Below are 15,619 nucleotides of genomic sequence, written 5' to 3' on the forward strand. Positions count from 1 at the left end.
TGCTGATCTTTATCAATACCTCCACCACTATCTGTGAGCCAGCGCCTGAGATGGTGTGAGGACTGGACTAGTGAGGGAGGGGGGAGAATGTTAGGTGAATACAAGCCTTGGGTCTGAATGGAAACTAGATCTCTAAAGTAGATGGTGTCAATGCACAAAAGTCTATATGTATGAGAAATATAGTATTTACATGTAAACATACTGAACATGGTTGCAATCATAAGAAAGGAAGAGCTAGATGGATCTCTGGTAAAGACTCTGAAAAGGAGGCTTGGGGCACTGCTAGAGCCTGAGCTTGGAGGAATGAGTGAAATGTGGACATGAGACAGCTTGTTCAGGAGCAGTAGAAGACAGATAGACAGGGATGGAGGAAGAGAAAAGGAGGCAGGGAGGGGAGGGAGGGGGAGGGGAGGGAGGGAGGCAGGCAGGCAGGGAGGGAGGGGGCAGGGAGGGAGAAGGAGGCAGGCAGGCAAAGGAGGCAGGGAGGGAGGGGGCAGGGAAAGGAGGTGGCAGGGAGGGAGAGCGAGAAGGAGGCAGGCAGGCAAAGCAGGCAGGGAGGGAGGGGGCAGGGAAAGGAGGTGGCAGGCAGGGAGAGCGAGAAGGGGGCAGGCAGGCAAAGGAGGCGGCAGGCAGGGAGAGCGAGGAGGAGGCAGGCAGGAGAAGGAGGCAGGCAGGAAAAGGAGAGAAGGAGGCAGGCAGGCAAAGGAGAGAAGGAGGCAGGCAGGCAAAGGAGAGAAGGAGGCAGGCAGGCAAAGGAGAGAAGGAGGCAGGCAGGGAGGGAGGGAGGCAGGGAAAGGAGGTGGCAGGGAGGGAGAGGGAGAAGGAGGCAGGCAGGCAAAGGAGGCAGGGAGGGAGGGGGGCAGGGAAAGGAGGTGGCAGGCAGGGAGAGGGAGAAGGAGGCAGGCAGGCAAAGCAGGCAGGGAGGGAGGGCAGGCAGGCAAAGGAGGCGGCAGGCAGGGAGAGCGAGGAGGAGGCAGGCAGGAGAAGGAGGCAGGCAGGAAAAGGAGAGAAGGAGGCAGGCAGGCAAAGGAGAGAAGGAGGCAGGCAGGCAAAGGAGAGAAGGAGGCAGGCAGAAAAAGGAGAGAAGGAGGCAGGCAGGAAAAGGAGAGAAGGAGGCAGGCAGGAAAAGGAGAGAAGGAGGCAGGCAGGAAAAGGAGAGAAGGAGGCAGGGAGGAAAAGGAGAGAAGGAGGCAGGGAGGAAAAGGAGGAGGCAGGGAGGAAAAGGAGGAGGCAGGGAGGAAAAGGAGGAGGCAGGCAGGAAAAGGAGAGAAGGAGGCAGGCAGGAAAAGGAGAGAAGGAGGCAGGGAGGAAAAGGAGAGAAGGAGGCAGGGAGGAAAAGGAGAGAAGGAGGCAGGCAGGAAAAGGAGAGAAGGAGGCAGGCAGGAAAAGGAGAGAAGGAGGCAGGCAGGAAAAGGAGAGAAGGAGGCAGGCAGGAAAAGGAGAGAAGGAGGCAGGCAGGAAAAGGAGGAGGCAGGCAGGAAAAGGAGAGAAGGAGGCAGGCAGGAAAAGGAGAGAAGGAGGCAGGGAGGAAAAGGAGGAGGCAGGCAGGAAAAAGAGAGAAGGAGGCAGGCAGGAAAAGGAGGAGGCAGGGAGGAAAAGGAGAGAAGGAGGCAGGCAGGAAAAGGAGGAGGCAGGGAGGGAGGGGGCAGGGAAAGGAGGTGGCAGGGAGGGAGAGGGGCAGGGAAAGGAGGTGGCAGGGAGGGAGAGGGGCAGGGAAAGGAGGTGGCAGGGAGGGAGAGGGAGGGAGAAGGAGGCAGGCAGGCAAAGGAGGAGGCAGGGAGGGAGGGAGGGAGAGGATGAGGGAGGCATGGAGAGTGAGAAGGAGCTTTTTAATGGAAATTCCAAAGCCAAAAGCAGTTATCATTGAACATATTCTATTGTTTCTGTCAGGTCCACATTGGGTAAATATCAATAGAAAAATAGGAAATTACTATGAAATAAAACATTTCAGTTGTGTATATTACTTCGTTTTTATTCCTTAAAGTCATCATCTCATCTCTGCTCAGACAGTAGCAGCCAGCCAACATTATCTCTACACTCCCCATATCGTACGGTGGTGAGTCACCCTATTTAGTTTGCTAGGCTAGCTGCAGAGCTGTCTGACTAAATTATTTTACTAGTTGTTCAAAGAAGATGAGGCATACTTAAACTGTCTCTATCCCTCTCTCTTGTTGCTGTGATGTGCACAATCCTCTCTCTCATTCAGGCTGTGGTCTGTGTGCATCTAACCTAACGTAGCAGGCATAAAAGTGTATCCATCTCTGCCTGAGCTGGAAAAAAACAAGTGCAATGGATTATGGTCATTGTAGTTAATTACCATGTTTCTGAGGTGAACTAGGTTGAATATTTGCTTAATGAAAACTCCATTCCAGCATCCCACAGTCCTTGATTTGATACTACATGTAATTCAAGTAATTGAACCGATGTTAGTTGTTTAGTGACAATATTTAGTGACCCGTCTGACACCAACAATCAGTCAGGTTCTTTCCTACTGTCCCGTTCATCATCCTCACTCCTCCTCCCTTCCTACTTTCTCATCACTCCATCTTGTCTTCTCAGTTTCCCTTCACATTCAGAGGAACCAATCAATCAGTCAGGTTCTTTCCTACTGTCCCGTTCATCATCCTCACTCCTCCTCCCTTCCTACTTTCTCATCACTCCATCTTGTCTTCTCAGTTTCCCTTCACATTCAGAGGAACCAATCACTCAGGGAATGTAGGTCACGACAAGGCTTGGACAAATCTGATCAATCCAACTCTTGTTATGCCAGGGACGGATGGCTTTCCAGGAACTGCAGAGTACAAATCGATGCAGAACTGAGGAAGGAAATCGAAGGAAAGTTGAGCTTTATTAATTTAGCTGCTGAGCCAAGATCAGTGTCACAAGCTCCTTTTATAGCCGGGCTACCGCAGCAACAGATGGAGTATATATATATACACACAGTATCAACCTGAAAAACATTAACTCAGAGAAGTTACATAATAATATAATTCACATATTCCCACATTATATAATAAAAATAACATGGGGAGGGGGGTTTGTGCAAGCTCTTTTATATTCCTCCTGACATGTAATATGATTGTGTGGCCATTTGGGGTGGCAGGTAGCCTAGTGGGCCAGTAACTGGAAGGTTGCTGGATCGAATCCCGAGCTGACTTGGTAAAAATCTGTTGTTCTGCCCCTGAACAAGGCAATTATCCCACTGTTCCCTGGAAAATAAGAATTTGTTCTCATCTGACTTGCCTAGCTAAATAAAGACACTGAACTAGGGATGGGTCCCGAAACCAGGTTTTAAATAGGCCCCGGGGCTAAATTATAAACCGACATTATCGTTTCTGCTTTCGGAACTGGAGAAATTAGGAAAATACATTTTATATTTATTTGCTACATATTTATTTGCAACACATTTTATAATTTCACCAACCGTTTCTAATTTGCAATAAGATTAAGACATTCATATGATGCATTTTCACTATTCCCAATCCAGAAGAGAACGCTCTCACGGAGCCTGTCGCCCGCACAAAGACCCTGCTCTTAATTAGTGACGATGGCAGAGAGAACTAAACATACAAAAGTGTGGATACACTTCACCAAAGTCGATGCTGACAATGCTCGTTGCCACAATGCAACAAGACTTTTGCTTGTTCGAAAGTGCATCATGCACAGGCAGAGAAATGCACAGTTTGACTGCCTAGCTCGTAGTTCATCTGTCGTTGGCTGACCTACGTTAGGTATGTATGCTAGCAGCCTAGAGCCCACACACGGAGTTAACTTCCTATGGCTGCAGGGGCAGTATTGAGTAGCTTGGATGAAAAGGTGCCCATTGAAAACGGCCAGCTCCTCAGTCTCAGTTGCTAATATATGCATATTATTAGTATTATTGGATAGAAAACACTCTAAAGTTTCCAAAACTGTCAAAATATTGTCTGTGAGGATAACAGAACTGATATTGCAGGCGAAACCCTGAGGAAAATCAAACCAGGAAGTGGCTTCTATTTTGAAAACTCCATGTTCCTTTGCCTCCCTTTGCTCCATTTAAAGGGATATCAACCAGATTCCTTTTCCTATCGCGTCCTCAAGGTGTCAAGTCTTCAGACATAGTATAAGGCTTTTATTTTGAAAAATGAGCCAGAAAGACAACATCGTGTCAAGTGGTCGCATGAGTTTTGCTCGCGCAACAGAGTTTGGACAGCCATTACTTTTCCCTCTCCTACTGATAGACATTTGCGGTTGATATATTATCGATTATATATTTTAAAAACAACCCGAGGATTGATTATAAAAAAACATTTGACATGTTTCGGTGGACATTACGAAAAGTGTTTGGAATTTGTCTGCGTTGTCGTGACCGCTCTTTCCTGTGGATTTCTGAACATAACGCGCCAAACAAAACAGAGGTATTTGGGATATAAAAATAATCTTTATGGAACTAAAGGAACATTTATTGTGTAACTGGGAGTCTTGTGAGTGAAAAGGAAGATCAAAGGTAAACAATTAATTTGATAGCTTTTCTGATTTTCATGACCAAACTACTTGATGCTAAGTGTACTTAATGTTTTGTCGAGCGATCGATAAACTTACACAAACGCTTGGATTGCTTTCGCTGTAAAGCACATTTTCAAATTCTGACACGACAGGTAGATTAACAACACTGTGTTTTCCTATATTGCACTTGTGATTTCATGAATATAAATATTTTTAGTAATATTCATTGAATGTAGCGCTATGCAATTCAGCGGTTGTTGATGACAATTATCCCGTTAAAGGGATTGCAGCCATAACAAGTTAACTCAATTATGAGAACATGGGTTCCTGATCAAAAGGAACCATTAGCCAGCTGATTGTTGAGATATGGGTGTGTTCATAAATGTAAATCACCCATTTAAAGATGTTGCTACTTTTCTGTTAAAGTTGCAGCTACAATGAACCAACCCACTCCTCCCTCTAATACTGCTGGTCCAAGCCAAAGACAAGCCCAAAGCCCCTTCACGCTGGCAGCTAGTGGGAGGATGACTGAGGAGAGGGTGAACGAGTGCCACCTAACCGTGACCAAGGTCAAAGTGAATGGCCTACACCCCTTTGCAACAGTAGACTCCAAGGACTTCAGGTAACAGTCTGTCAGTATATGTTGAGTTATATTAATGTTTAGTAGTAGTATAAAAGGGTTGTATTAGTCCCATCACTCCACAATGCAATAATGATAATTCAACATATGAAAAAAGTTTTTGTACTGTAGGGAGATGAGCAAGGCACTCAACACAAATATACCCCTCTCTCCAGGAGTTACCTTAGAGAAATATTCATTCCTACCTGGTGTGGTGTAGAAAAGGTCAATGTGATCATTGAGCTGAAGGACGTGCCAAAGCTGGCCATCACATCAGACGGGTGGACCAGCCTCTGTCAGGACCACTATCTCTCTGTTACAGTGCAGTACACAAGCCAGGGCAGTGTACAACAGAAGGTCCTCCACACCAGGACAGTGTAAAACAGAAGGTCCTCCACACCAGGTCAGTGTAAAACAGAAGGTCCTCCACACCAGGTCAGTGTAAAACAGAAGGTCCTCCACACCGCGACAGTGTAAAACAGAAGGTCCTCCACACCAGGACAGTGTACAACAGAAGGTCCTCCACACCAGGACAGTGTAAAACAGAAGGTCCTCCACACCAGGACAGTGTAAAACAGAAGGTCCTCCACACCAGGACAGTGTAAAACAGAAGGTCATCCACACCAGGACAGTGTAAAACAGAAGTTCATCCACACCAGGACAGTGTAAAACAGAAGTTCATCCACACCAGGACAGTGTAAAACAGAAGTTCATCCACACCAGGACAGTGTAAAAACAGAAGTTCATCCACACCAGGACAGTGTAAAACAGAAGTTCATCCACACCAGGACAGTGTAAAACAGAAGTTCATCCACACCAGGACAGTGTAAAACAGAAGTTCATCCACACCAGGACAGTGTAAAACAGAAGTTCATCCACACCAGGACAGTGTAAAACAGAAGTTCATCCACACCAGGACAGTGTAAAACAGAAGTTCATCCACACCAGGACAGTGTAAAACAGAAGTTCATCCACACCAGGACAGTGTAAAACAGAAGTTCATCCACACCAGGACAGTGTAAAACAGAAGTTCATCCACACCAGGACAGTGTAAAACAGAAGTTCATCCACACCAGGACAGTGTAAAACAGAAGTTCATCCACACCAGGACAGTGTAAAACAGAAGTTCATCCACACCAGGACAGTGTAAAACAGAAGGTCCTCCACACCATGCAGTATAAAACAGAAGCTACTCCACACCAGGACAGTGTAAAACAGAAGTTCATCCACACCAGGACAGTGTAAAACAGAAGGTCCTCCACACCAGGACAGTGTAAAACAGAAGTTCATCCACACCAGGACAGTGTACAACAGAAGTTCATCCACACCAGGACAGTGTAAAACAGAAGCTACTCCACACCAGGACAGTGTAAAACAGAAGGTCATCCACACCAGGACAGTGTACAACAGAAGCTACTCCACACCAGGACAGTGTAAAACAGAAGCTACTCCACACCAGGACAGTGTAAAACAGAAGTTCATCCACACCAGGACAGTGTAAAACAGAAGTTCATCCACACCAGGACAGTGTAAAACAGAAGTTCATCCACACCAGGACAGTGTAAAACAGAAGTTCATCCACACCAGGACAGTGTAAAACAGAAGTTCATCCACACCAGGACAGTGTAAAACAGAAGCTACTCCACATTTACATTTACATTTACATTTAAGTCATTTAGCAGACGCTCTTATCCAGAGCGACTTACAACACCAGGACAGTGTAAAACAGAAGCTACTCCACACCAGGACAGTGTAAAACAGAAGTTCATCCACACCAGGACAGTGTAAAACAGAAGTTCATCCACACCAGGACAGTGTAAAACAGAAGTTCATCCACACCAGGACAGTGTAAAACAGAAGTTCATCCACACCAGGACAGTGTAAAACAGAAGTTCATCCACACCAGGACAGTGTAAAACAGAAGTTCATCCACACCAGGACAGTGTAAAACAGAAGTTCATCCACACCAGGACAGTGTAAAACAGAAGTTCATCCACACCAGGACAGTGTAAAACAGAAGTTCATCCACACCAGGACAGTGTAAAACAGAAGTTCATCCACACCAGGACAGTGTAAAACAGAAGTTCATCCACACCAGGACAGTGTAAAACAGAAGTTCATCCACACCAGGACAGTGTAAAACAGAAGTTCATCCACACCAGGACAGTGTAAAACAGAAGGTCCTCCACACCATGCAGTATAAAACAGAAGCTACTCCACACCAGGACAGTGTAAAACAGAAGTTCATCCACACCAGGACAGTGTACAACAGAAGCTACTCCACACCAGGACAGTGTAAAACAGAAGTTCATCCACACCAGGACAGTGTAAAACAGAAGTTCATCCACACCAGGACAGTGTAAAACAGAAGTTCATCCACACCAGGACAGTGTAAAACAGAAGTTCATCCACACCAGGACAGTGTAAAACAGAAGTTCATCCACACCAGAAAAGGTGTAAAACAGAAGTTCATCCACACCAGGACAGTGTAAAACAGAAGTTCATCCACACCAGGACAGTGTAAAACAGAAGTTCGTCCACACCAGGACAGTGTAAAACAGAAGTTCATCCACACCAGGACAGTGTAAAACAGAAGTTCATCCACACCAGGACAGTGTACAAATCGCAAACTGGCGAAGTAGTGGCAGAGGAGAGCTCAGACATTCAGGAAGAGTTTGAGACAGAGCCGAGAAATATTGTAGCTGTGACTGTTGATATTGCTGGCAATATGGATGTTACCATCAAGAGCTTTGTGCACATAGTAAATCTATCAGCACATAAAATCTACAATATTACTTCCATTGATAAATGGGCAGCCTGAATCAAAGCAAGCAGTGGTCATGTGGTTCAAGAGATCCTCGATGTCCAAAACAGTTTTGAAGGCAAAGCAGCAGCTCCTTGGTAAGAAGCCAGTTCAATCTATTCAAGTATTATTTAGAAATTCCCACATTTAACAATTTAATTCAAAATTCAAGTGTGTGGTAATTAAATGTATGTTGTTTTTTGTTGTTGTTTCAGACCTTCCGCAACACATCATTGAGGTCAGGACCAGATGGAACTCTATCTAACGATAGAGAGATTGATGGAGCAGTAGGCAGCGGCCATGGATCCACGACCAAGGACAACCTGGACCGTCTGAAGGACGAGGACTTCCTTAAGACTGAGGACTTTGTCCAGTTCATGAGAATCCTCTATACATCCACACTGTGTGTATCATGTGAAAAGAATGCCACCTGTGGACAGATCATACCGTCCTCCACAAACTGGAAGAGCACTACACTGTGAAGCATGAAGATACGTTAGTGGCAACCATCAAAGACAATGTCTGGGAGAACCTCTCCGAGTGCTATCAGGAGGAGTACATTCAAGCCTTCCTGCATGAGGCCACAGCAATGGACCCCAGATTTAAAGGGAGGCTGGTGAGTTACGCCACCTGGGACAGGCTGAGGAAGGCAACTGTTGAGGCCAATGTGACAGGAGCAACACCAGGGCTGTCAGAGGAGCCGGAGCAGACAGACAGACAGAGCACCAGCAACAAGAGGAGTCTGAATGAGAAGGAGAGTTGTACAAAACAAGGTGATCCCTGGAGGAGCTGTTCTCAGAGGAGGACAGGAAGTTGAGGTTGATGATCCAACAGGACACCTCTTCCCTCACCCTCAGTGAGTGTGTTGACATAGAGGTGGAGCTCTACAAAGGCCTGCCTCCCATCTCCATAGCTGAAGATCCTGTGTAGTGGTGGTGGGAGAAGAGATACTCTGCCCCTCCCTACAAACATTACAACAAGCTACCTCTGTGCTCAAGCCTCCTCCACCCCTAGCGAGAGGGTATTTTCGACTGCAGGGAACACAATAAGCCAGGGGAGGTCCCGACTTCTGCCAGAGAAGGCAAATATGTTGATCTTTCTGTGTTAGTCCTTCTGCAGCCTACCTGCAGGCCCCACCCGTGTTGTTCTATACCACTGTCTTATCTTCTGCAGCCTACCTGCAGGCCCCACCCGTGTTGTTCTATACCACTGTATTGTCCTTCTGCAGCCTACCTGCAGGCCCCACCAGTGTTGCTCTATACCACTGTCTTATCTTCTGCAGCCTACCTGCAGGCCCCACCCGTGTTGTTCTATACCACTGTCTTATCTTCTGCAGCCTACCTGCAGGCCCCACCCGTGTTGTTCTATACCACTGTCTTATCTTCTGCAGCCTACCTGCAGGCCCCACCCGTGTTGTTCTATACCACTGTCTTATCTTCTGCAGCCTACCTCCAGGCCCCACCCGTGTTGTTCTATACCACTGTCTTATCTTCTGCAGCCTACCTGCAGGCCCCACCCGTGTTGTTCTATACCACTGTATAGTCCTTCTGCAGCCTACCTGCAGGCCCCACCAGTGTTGTTCTATACCACTGTATAGTCCTTCTGCAGCCTACCTCCAGGCCCCACCCGTGTTGTTCTATACCACTGTATAGTCCTTCTGCAGCCCACCTGCAGGCCCCACCCGTGTTGTTCTATACCACTGTCTTATCTTCTGCAGCCTACCTGCAGGCCCCACCAGTGTTGTTCTATACCACTGTATAGTCCTTCTGCAGCCTACCTGCAGGCCCCACCAGTGTTGTTCTATACCACTGTATAGTCCTTCTGCAGCCTACCTGCAGGCCCCACCAGTGTTGTTCTATACCACTGTATAGTCCTTCTGCAGCCTACCTGCAGGCCCCACCAGTGTTGTTCTATACCACTGTCTTATCTTCTGCAGCCTACCTGCAGGCCCCACCAGTGTTGTTCTATACCACTGTATAGTCCTTCTGCAGCCTACCTGCAGGCCCCACCAGTGTTGTTCTATACCACTGTATAGTCCTTCTGCAGCCTACCTGCAGGCCCCACCAGTGTTGTTCTATACCACTGTATAGTCCTTCTGCAGCCTACCTGCAGGCCCCACCAGTGTTGTTCTATACCACTGTATAGTCCTTCTGCAGCCTACCTGCAGGCCCCACCCGTGTTGTTCTATACCACTGTATAGTCCTTCTGCAGCCTACCTGCAGGCCCCACCCGTGTTGTTCTATACCACTGTATAGTCCTTCTGCAGCCTACCTGCAGGCCCCACCAGTGTTGTTCTATACCACTGTATAGTCCTTCTGCAGCCTACCTGCAGGCCCCACCCGTGTTGTTCTATACCACTGTATAGTCCTTCTGCAGCCTACCTGCAGGCCCCACCAGTGTTGTTCTATACCACTGTATAGTCCTTCTGCAGCCTACCTGCAGGCCCCACCAGTGTTGTTCTATACCACTGTATAGTCCTTCTGCAGCCTACCTGCAGGCCCCACCCGTGTTGTTCTATACCACTGTATAGTCCTTCTGCAGCCTACCTGCAGGCCCCACCCGTGTTGTTCTATACCACTGTATAGTCCTTCTGCAGCCTACCTGCAGGCCCCACCCGTGTTGTTCTATACCACTGTATAGTCCTTCTGCAGCCTACCTGCAGGCCCCACCCGTGTTGTTCTATACCACTGTATAGTCCTTCTGCAGCCTACCTGCAGGCCCCACCAGTGTTGTTCTATACCACTGTATAGTCCTTCTGCAGCCTACCTGCAGGCCCCACCAGTGTTGTTCTATACCACTGTATAGTCCTTCTGCAGCCTACCTGCAGGCCCCACCAGTGTTGTTCTATACCACTGTATAGTCCTTCTGCAGCCTACCTGCAGGCCCCACCAGTGTTGTTCTATACCACTGTATAGTCCTTCTGCAGCCTACCTGCAGGCCCCACCCGTGTAGCTCTATACCACTGTATAGTCCTTCTGCAGCCTACCTGCAGGCCCCACCCGTGTAGCTCTATACCACTGTCTTATCTTCTGCAGCCTACCTGCAGGCCCCACCCGTGTAGCTCTATACCACTGTCTTATCTTCTGCAGCCTACCTGCAGGCCCCACCCGTGTTGTTCTATACCACTGTCTTATCTTCTGCAGCCTACCTGCAGGCCCCACCCGTGTTGTTCTATACCACTGTCTTATCTTCTGCAGCCTACCTGCAGGCCCCACCCGTGTTGTTCTATACCACTGTCTTATCTTCTGCAGCCTACCTGCAGGCCCCACCCGTGTTGTTCTATACCACTGTATAGTCCTTCTGCAGCCCACCTGCAGGCCCCACCAGTGTTGTTCTATACCACTGTCTTATCTTCTGCAGCCTACCTGCAGGCCCCACCCGTGTAGTTCTATACCACTGTCTTATCTTCTGCAGCCCACCTGCAGGCCCCACCCGTGTAGTTCTATACCACTGTATAGTCTTTCTGCAGCCCACCTGCAGGCCCCACCCGTGTAGTTCTATACCACTGTATAGTCTTTCTGCAGCCCACCTGCAGGCCCCACCCGTGTAGTTCTATACCACTGTCTTATCTTCTGCAGCCCACCTGCAGGCCCCACCCGTGTAGCTCTATACCACTGTATAGTCCTTCTGCAGCCTACCTCCAGGCCCCACCCGTGTAGCTCTATACCACTGTATAGTCCTTCTGCAGCCTACCTGCAGGCCCCACCCGTGTTGTTCTATACCACTGTATAGTCCTTCTGCAGCCCACCTGCAGGCCCCACCAGTGTTGTTCTATACCACTGTATAGTCTTTCTGCAGCCCACCTGCAGGCTCCACCAGTGTAGCTCTATACCACTGTATAGTCCTTCTGCAGCCTACCTGCAGGCCCCACCCGTGTTGTTCTATACCACTGTATAGTCCTTCTGCAGCCCACCTGCAGGCCCCACCCGTGTTGTTCTATACCACTGTATAGTCCTTCTGCAGCCCACCTGCAGGCCCCACCAGTGTTGTTCTATACCACTGTATAGTCTTTCTGCAGCCCACCTGCAGGCCCCACCAGTGTTGTTCTATACCACTGTATAGTCTTTCTGCAGCCTACCTGCAGGCCCCACCAGTGTTGTTCTATACCACTGTATAGTCTTTCTGCAGCCTACCTGCAGGCCCCACCAGTGTTGTTCTATACCACTGTATAGTCCTTCTGCAGCCTACCTGCAGGCCCCACCAGTGTTGTTCTATACCACTGTATAGTCCTTCTGCAGCCTACCTGCAGGCCCCACCAGTGTTGTTCTATACCACTGTATAGTCCTTCTGCAGCCTACCTGCAGGCCCCACCAGTGTTGTTCTATACCACTGTATAGTCCTTCTGCAGCCTACCTGCAGGCCCCACCAGTGTTGTTCTATACCACTGTATAGTCCTTCTGCAGCCTACCTGCAGGCCCCACCAGTGTTGTTCTATACCACTGTATAGTCCTTCTGCAGCCTACCTGCAGGCCCCACCAGTGTTGTTCTATACCACTGTATAGTCCTTCTGCAGCCTACCTGCAGGCCCCACCAGTGTTGTTCTATACCACTGTATAGTCCTTCTGCAGCCTACCTGCAGGCCCCACCAGTGTTGTTCTATACCACTGTATAGTCCTTCTGCAGCCTACCTGCAGGCCCCACCAGTGTTGTTCTATACCACTGTATAGTCCTTCTGCAGCCTACCTGCAGGCCCCACCAGTGTTGTTCTATACCACTGTATAGTCTTTCTGCAGCCTACCTGCAGGCCCCACCAGTGTTGTTCTATACCACTGTATAGTCCTTCTGCAGCCTACCTGCAGGCCCCACCAGTGTTGTTCTATACCACTGTATAGTCCTTCTGCAGCCTACCTGCAGGCCCCACCAGTGTTGTTCTATACCACTGTATAGTCCTTCTGCAGCCTACCTGCAGGCCCCACCAGTGTTGTTCTATACCACTGTATAGTCCTTCTGCAGCCTACCTGCAGGCCCCACCAGTGTTGTTCTATACCACTGTATAGTCCTTCTGCAGCCTACCTGCAGGCCCCACCAGTGTTGTTCTATACCACTGTATAGTCCTTCTGCAGCCTACCTGCAGGCCCCACCAGTGTTGTTCTATACCACTGTATAGTCCTTCTGCAGCCTACCTGCAGGCCCCACCAGTGTTGTTCTATACCACTGTATAGTCCTTCTGCAGCCTACCTGCAGGCCCCACCCGTGTTGTTCTATACCACTGTATAGTCCTTCTGCAGCCTACCTGCAGGCCCCACCCGTGTTGTTCTATACCACTATTTTCTTTTGCAGTAAAATATGGTTTTAATTTGTTTTGCATTTCCATCGCCACAACATTCGAGTCTATAATTAGCGATTTGTTCAAAAACATTGCTGTTTCTTTTGCTATAAATAATTGTTTGATATATTTTACATTTCAGAAAATAAAGCAAATGTTAATTATGACCCCCCCCCAAAAAAAAACAACAATAGGAATACCATTAAAGTACCGGATCGATAAGCAGCATCAGTAAGAGTAGTAATACCGTTCAAATCTTAACGATACCCATCCCTACTCTGAACACTGATTTTTTGGCACCCAGTGTGTGTGTGTGTGTGTGTGTGTGTGTGTGTGTGTGTGTAGCTAAAAAGACGTGCCTGTGAGCGAGTATATACTTGAATGGACAGCCCTTAGGGAAGCTACTATGTGAGAAAGAATGTCAGGCATTTCACAGTGAGGAGAGCTAGGGCTGTAGCCCTGGCCTCAACCCCCACCACCCTGCAGAGGACGGAAGGAACGGATGGGGGACATTTCCATCTTAGATTTGCAACATGTTGTGGTGTTACAGTCCTGGGTATCTTATAGGAGAAATATAGCCCTGAAAGATCTACGACCCAAAGAGGAGTGTTGAACAGGGCTGCAGTAAATCCAACCGATTCCAATAGCTATTCTGGGACATGGCCATGTAGCGCTTTCGACATAGTTAAGAGTAACAGCCCGTGACAATGGATCAGGAGGAACATACCGTGCTTTCAGAAAGTAATCACACACCTTTTGCCACATTCTGTTGTGTTACAAAGTGGGATGAAACTAGATTTCATGTTGTTGTGTTACAAAGTAGGATGAAACTAGATTTCATGTTGTTGTGTTACAAAGTAGGATGAAACTAGATTTCATGTTGTTGTGTTACAAAGTAGGATGAAACTAGATTTCATGTTGTTGTGTTACAAAGTAGGATGAAACTAGATTTGTAATTTTTTGTCAACAATCAACAACAACAAATAATACTCTTAATGTTAAGTGGAAGAAAAATTCTACCATTTGTAAAAAATAATAATAATAAAAAACAATATTATATTGAATACAATAACAATATTGTATTCAACCCTCTGAGTCAATACATGTTAAATAACCTTTGCCAGCGATTACAGCAGTGAGTCTTTCTGGGTAAATCTCTAAGAGTTTTCTTTACACTGTGTATTCAGGACAAAGTTCATCTGCCACATTTATTTGCAGTATTACTTTAGTTCCTTATTGCAAACAGGATGCATGTTTGTATATTTTTATTCTGTAAAGGCTTACTTCTTTTCACTCTATCAATTACAGTAGTATTGTGGAGTAACTACAATGTAGTTGATCCATCCTCAGTTGTCCTTTCACAGCCATTAAACTCTCTTTTAAAGTCACCATTGGCCTCATAGTGAAATCCCTGAGTGGTTTCCTTCCTCTCTGGCAACATTTGTAGTGACTGGGTGATACACCATCCAAAGTGTAATTAATAACTTCACCATGCTCAAAAGGATATTCAATGTCTGTTTATTTATTTTTTTACTAATCTACCAATAGGTGCCCTTCTTTGCGAGGCATAGGAAAACCTCCCTGGTCTTTGTAGTTGCATCTGTGTTTGAAATGTACTGCTCAACCTTACAGATAATTGTATGGGGTACAGAGATGAGGGACTCATATCTCTCTCTCTCTGCCTCTCTAGGTGGGGACTCAGGACTTTGCCAGTCGTTACCATGCCACCTATGTGTCCTGGGCGTTCTCCTACCTCCTGGGTCTGATACGAGCTTGTTACTGGGGCGCCATTAAAGTCAGCTATCCAGAGAACAGCTTTAGACAGACAGACAGACAGTTGTACTGTGTTTCTACCTTTTTAGTTGTTTATGTTTTTATTATTCAGATTCAATTTGTAAGTCGCTCTGGATAAGAGCGTCTGCTAGATGACTTAAATGTAAATGTAAATAACAAATCACATTAAACACTGTTATTGCACACAGAGTGAGTGCATGCAACTTATTATGCGACTAGTTAAGCAAATTTGTACTCGTATTGTACTCGTATTTGCCATAACTAAGGGGTTGAATATTTATTGACTCAGGACTAGGGTGGTGGAGGTCACGAAATTGTCAGCCGGTGATTGTCAAGCAAATAACTGTCGGTCTCATGGTAATTTACCGTTAATTAACATAAACACATTTAGCATCTCATGGCTTCCACACATATACTTTTTAAAATGGCTTGTTTTGTTGTGATACTTACATTAACTTTGAAGGCTTGGACAGTGTTGTCCAAGAGAAGAATGTTGCAGCCAACCTCAGTGTGCTGCCTGTCGCGTGCCAGCTCTGATGCCCGGACATTGTAAGATCTGCCAGCAGGCAACTGGAAGCGTGTGGTCATTACGGTCCAACCAGGGTCTGCAACACAGAAAGGAAGCTGACCGTAACAACCTGGCCAATGACAG

The 15,619-nt window shown here is 47.2% G+C and overlaps 1 protein-coding gene across 3 annotated transcripts in view; it reads right to left on the minus strand.

Annotated features, from left to right (window-relative positions):
- Positions 1–15,619, minus strand: part of LOC115119548 (tyrosine-protein phosphatase non-receptor type 4-like) — a 132,839-nt gene that overhangs the window by 74,235 nt on the left and 42,985 nt on the right. For all 3 annotated transcript variants that reach the window (XM_065019039.1, XM_065019041.1, XM_065019040.1), the window contains exon 2: positions 15,418–15,572. In XM_065019039.1, the coding sequence (XP_064875111.1) occupies positions 15,418–15,555 (138 nt within the window). In that variant the 5' untranslated portion in view covers positions 15,556–15,572. The remainder of the gene's footprint in view (positions 1–15,417; positions 15,573–15,619) is intronic.

This window comes from Oncorhynchus nerka, linkage group LG1 (assembly GCF_034236695.1).
Source record: "Oncorhynchus nerka isolate Pitt River linkage group LG1, Oner_Uvic_2.0, whole genome shotgun sequence".
Lineage (NCBI taxonomy): Eukaryota > Metazoa > Chordata > Actinopteri > Salmoniformes > Salmonidae > Oncorhynchus > Oncorhynchus nerka.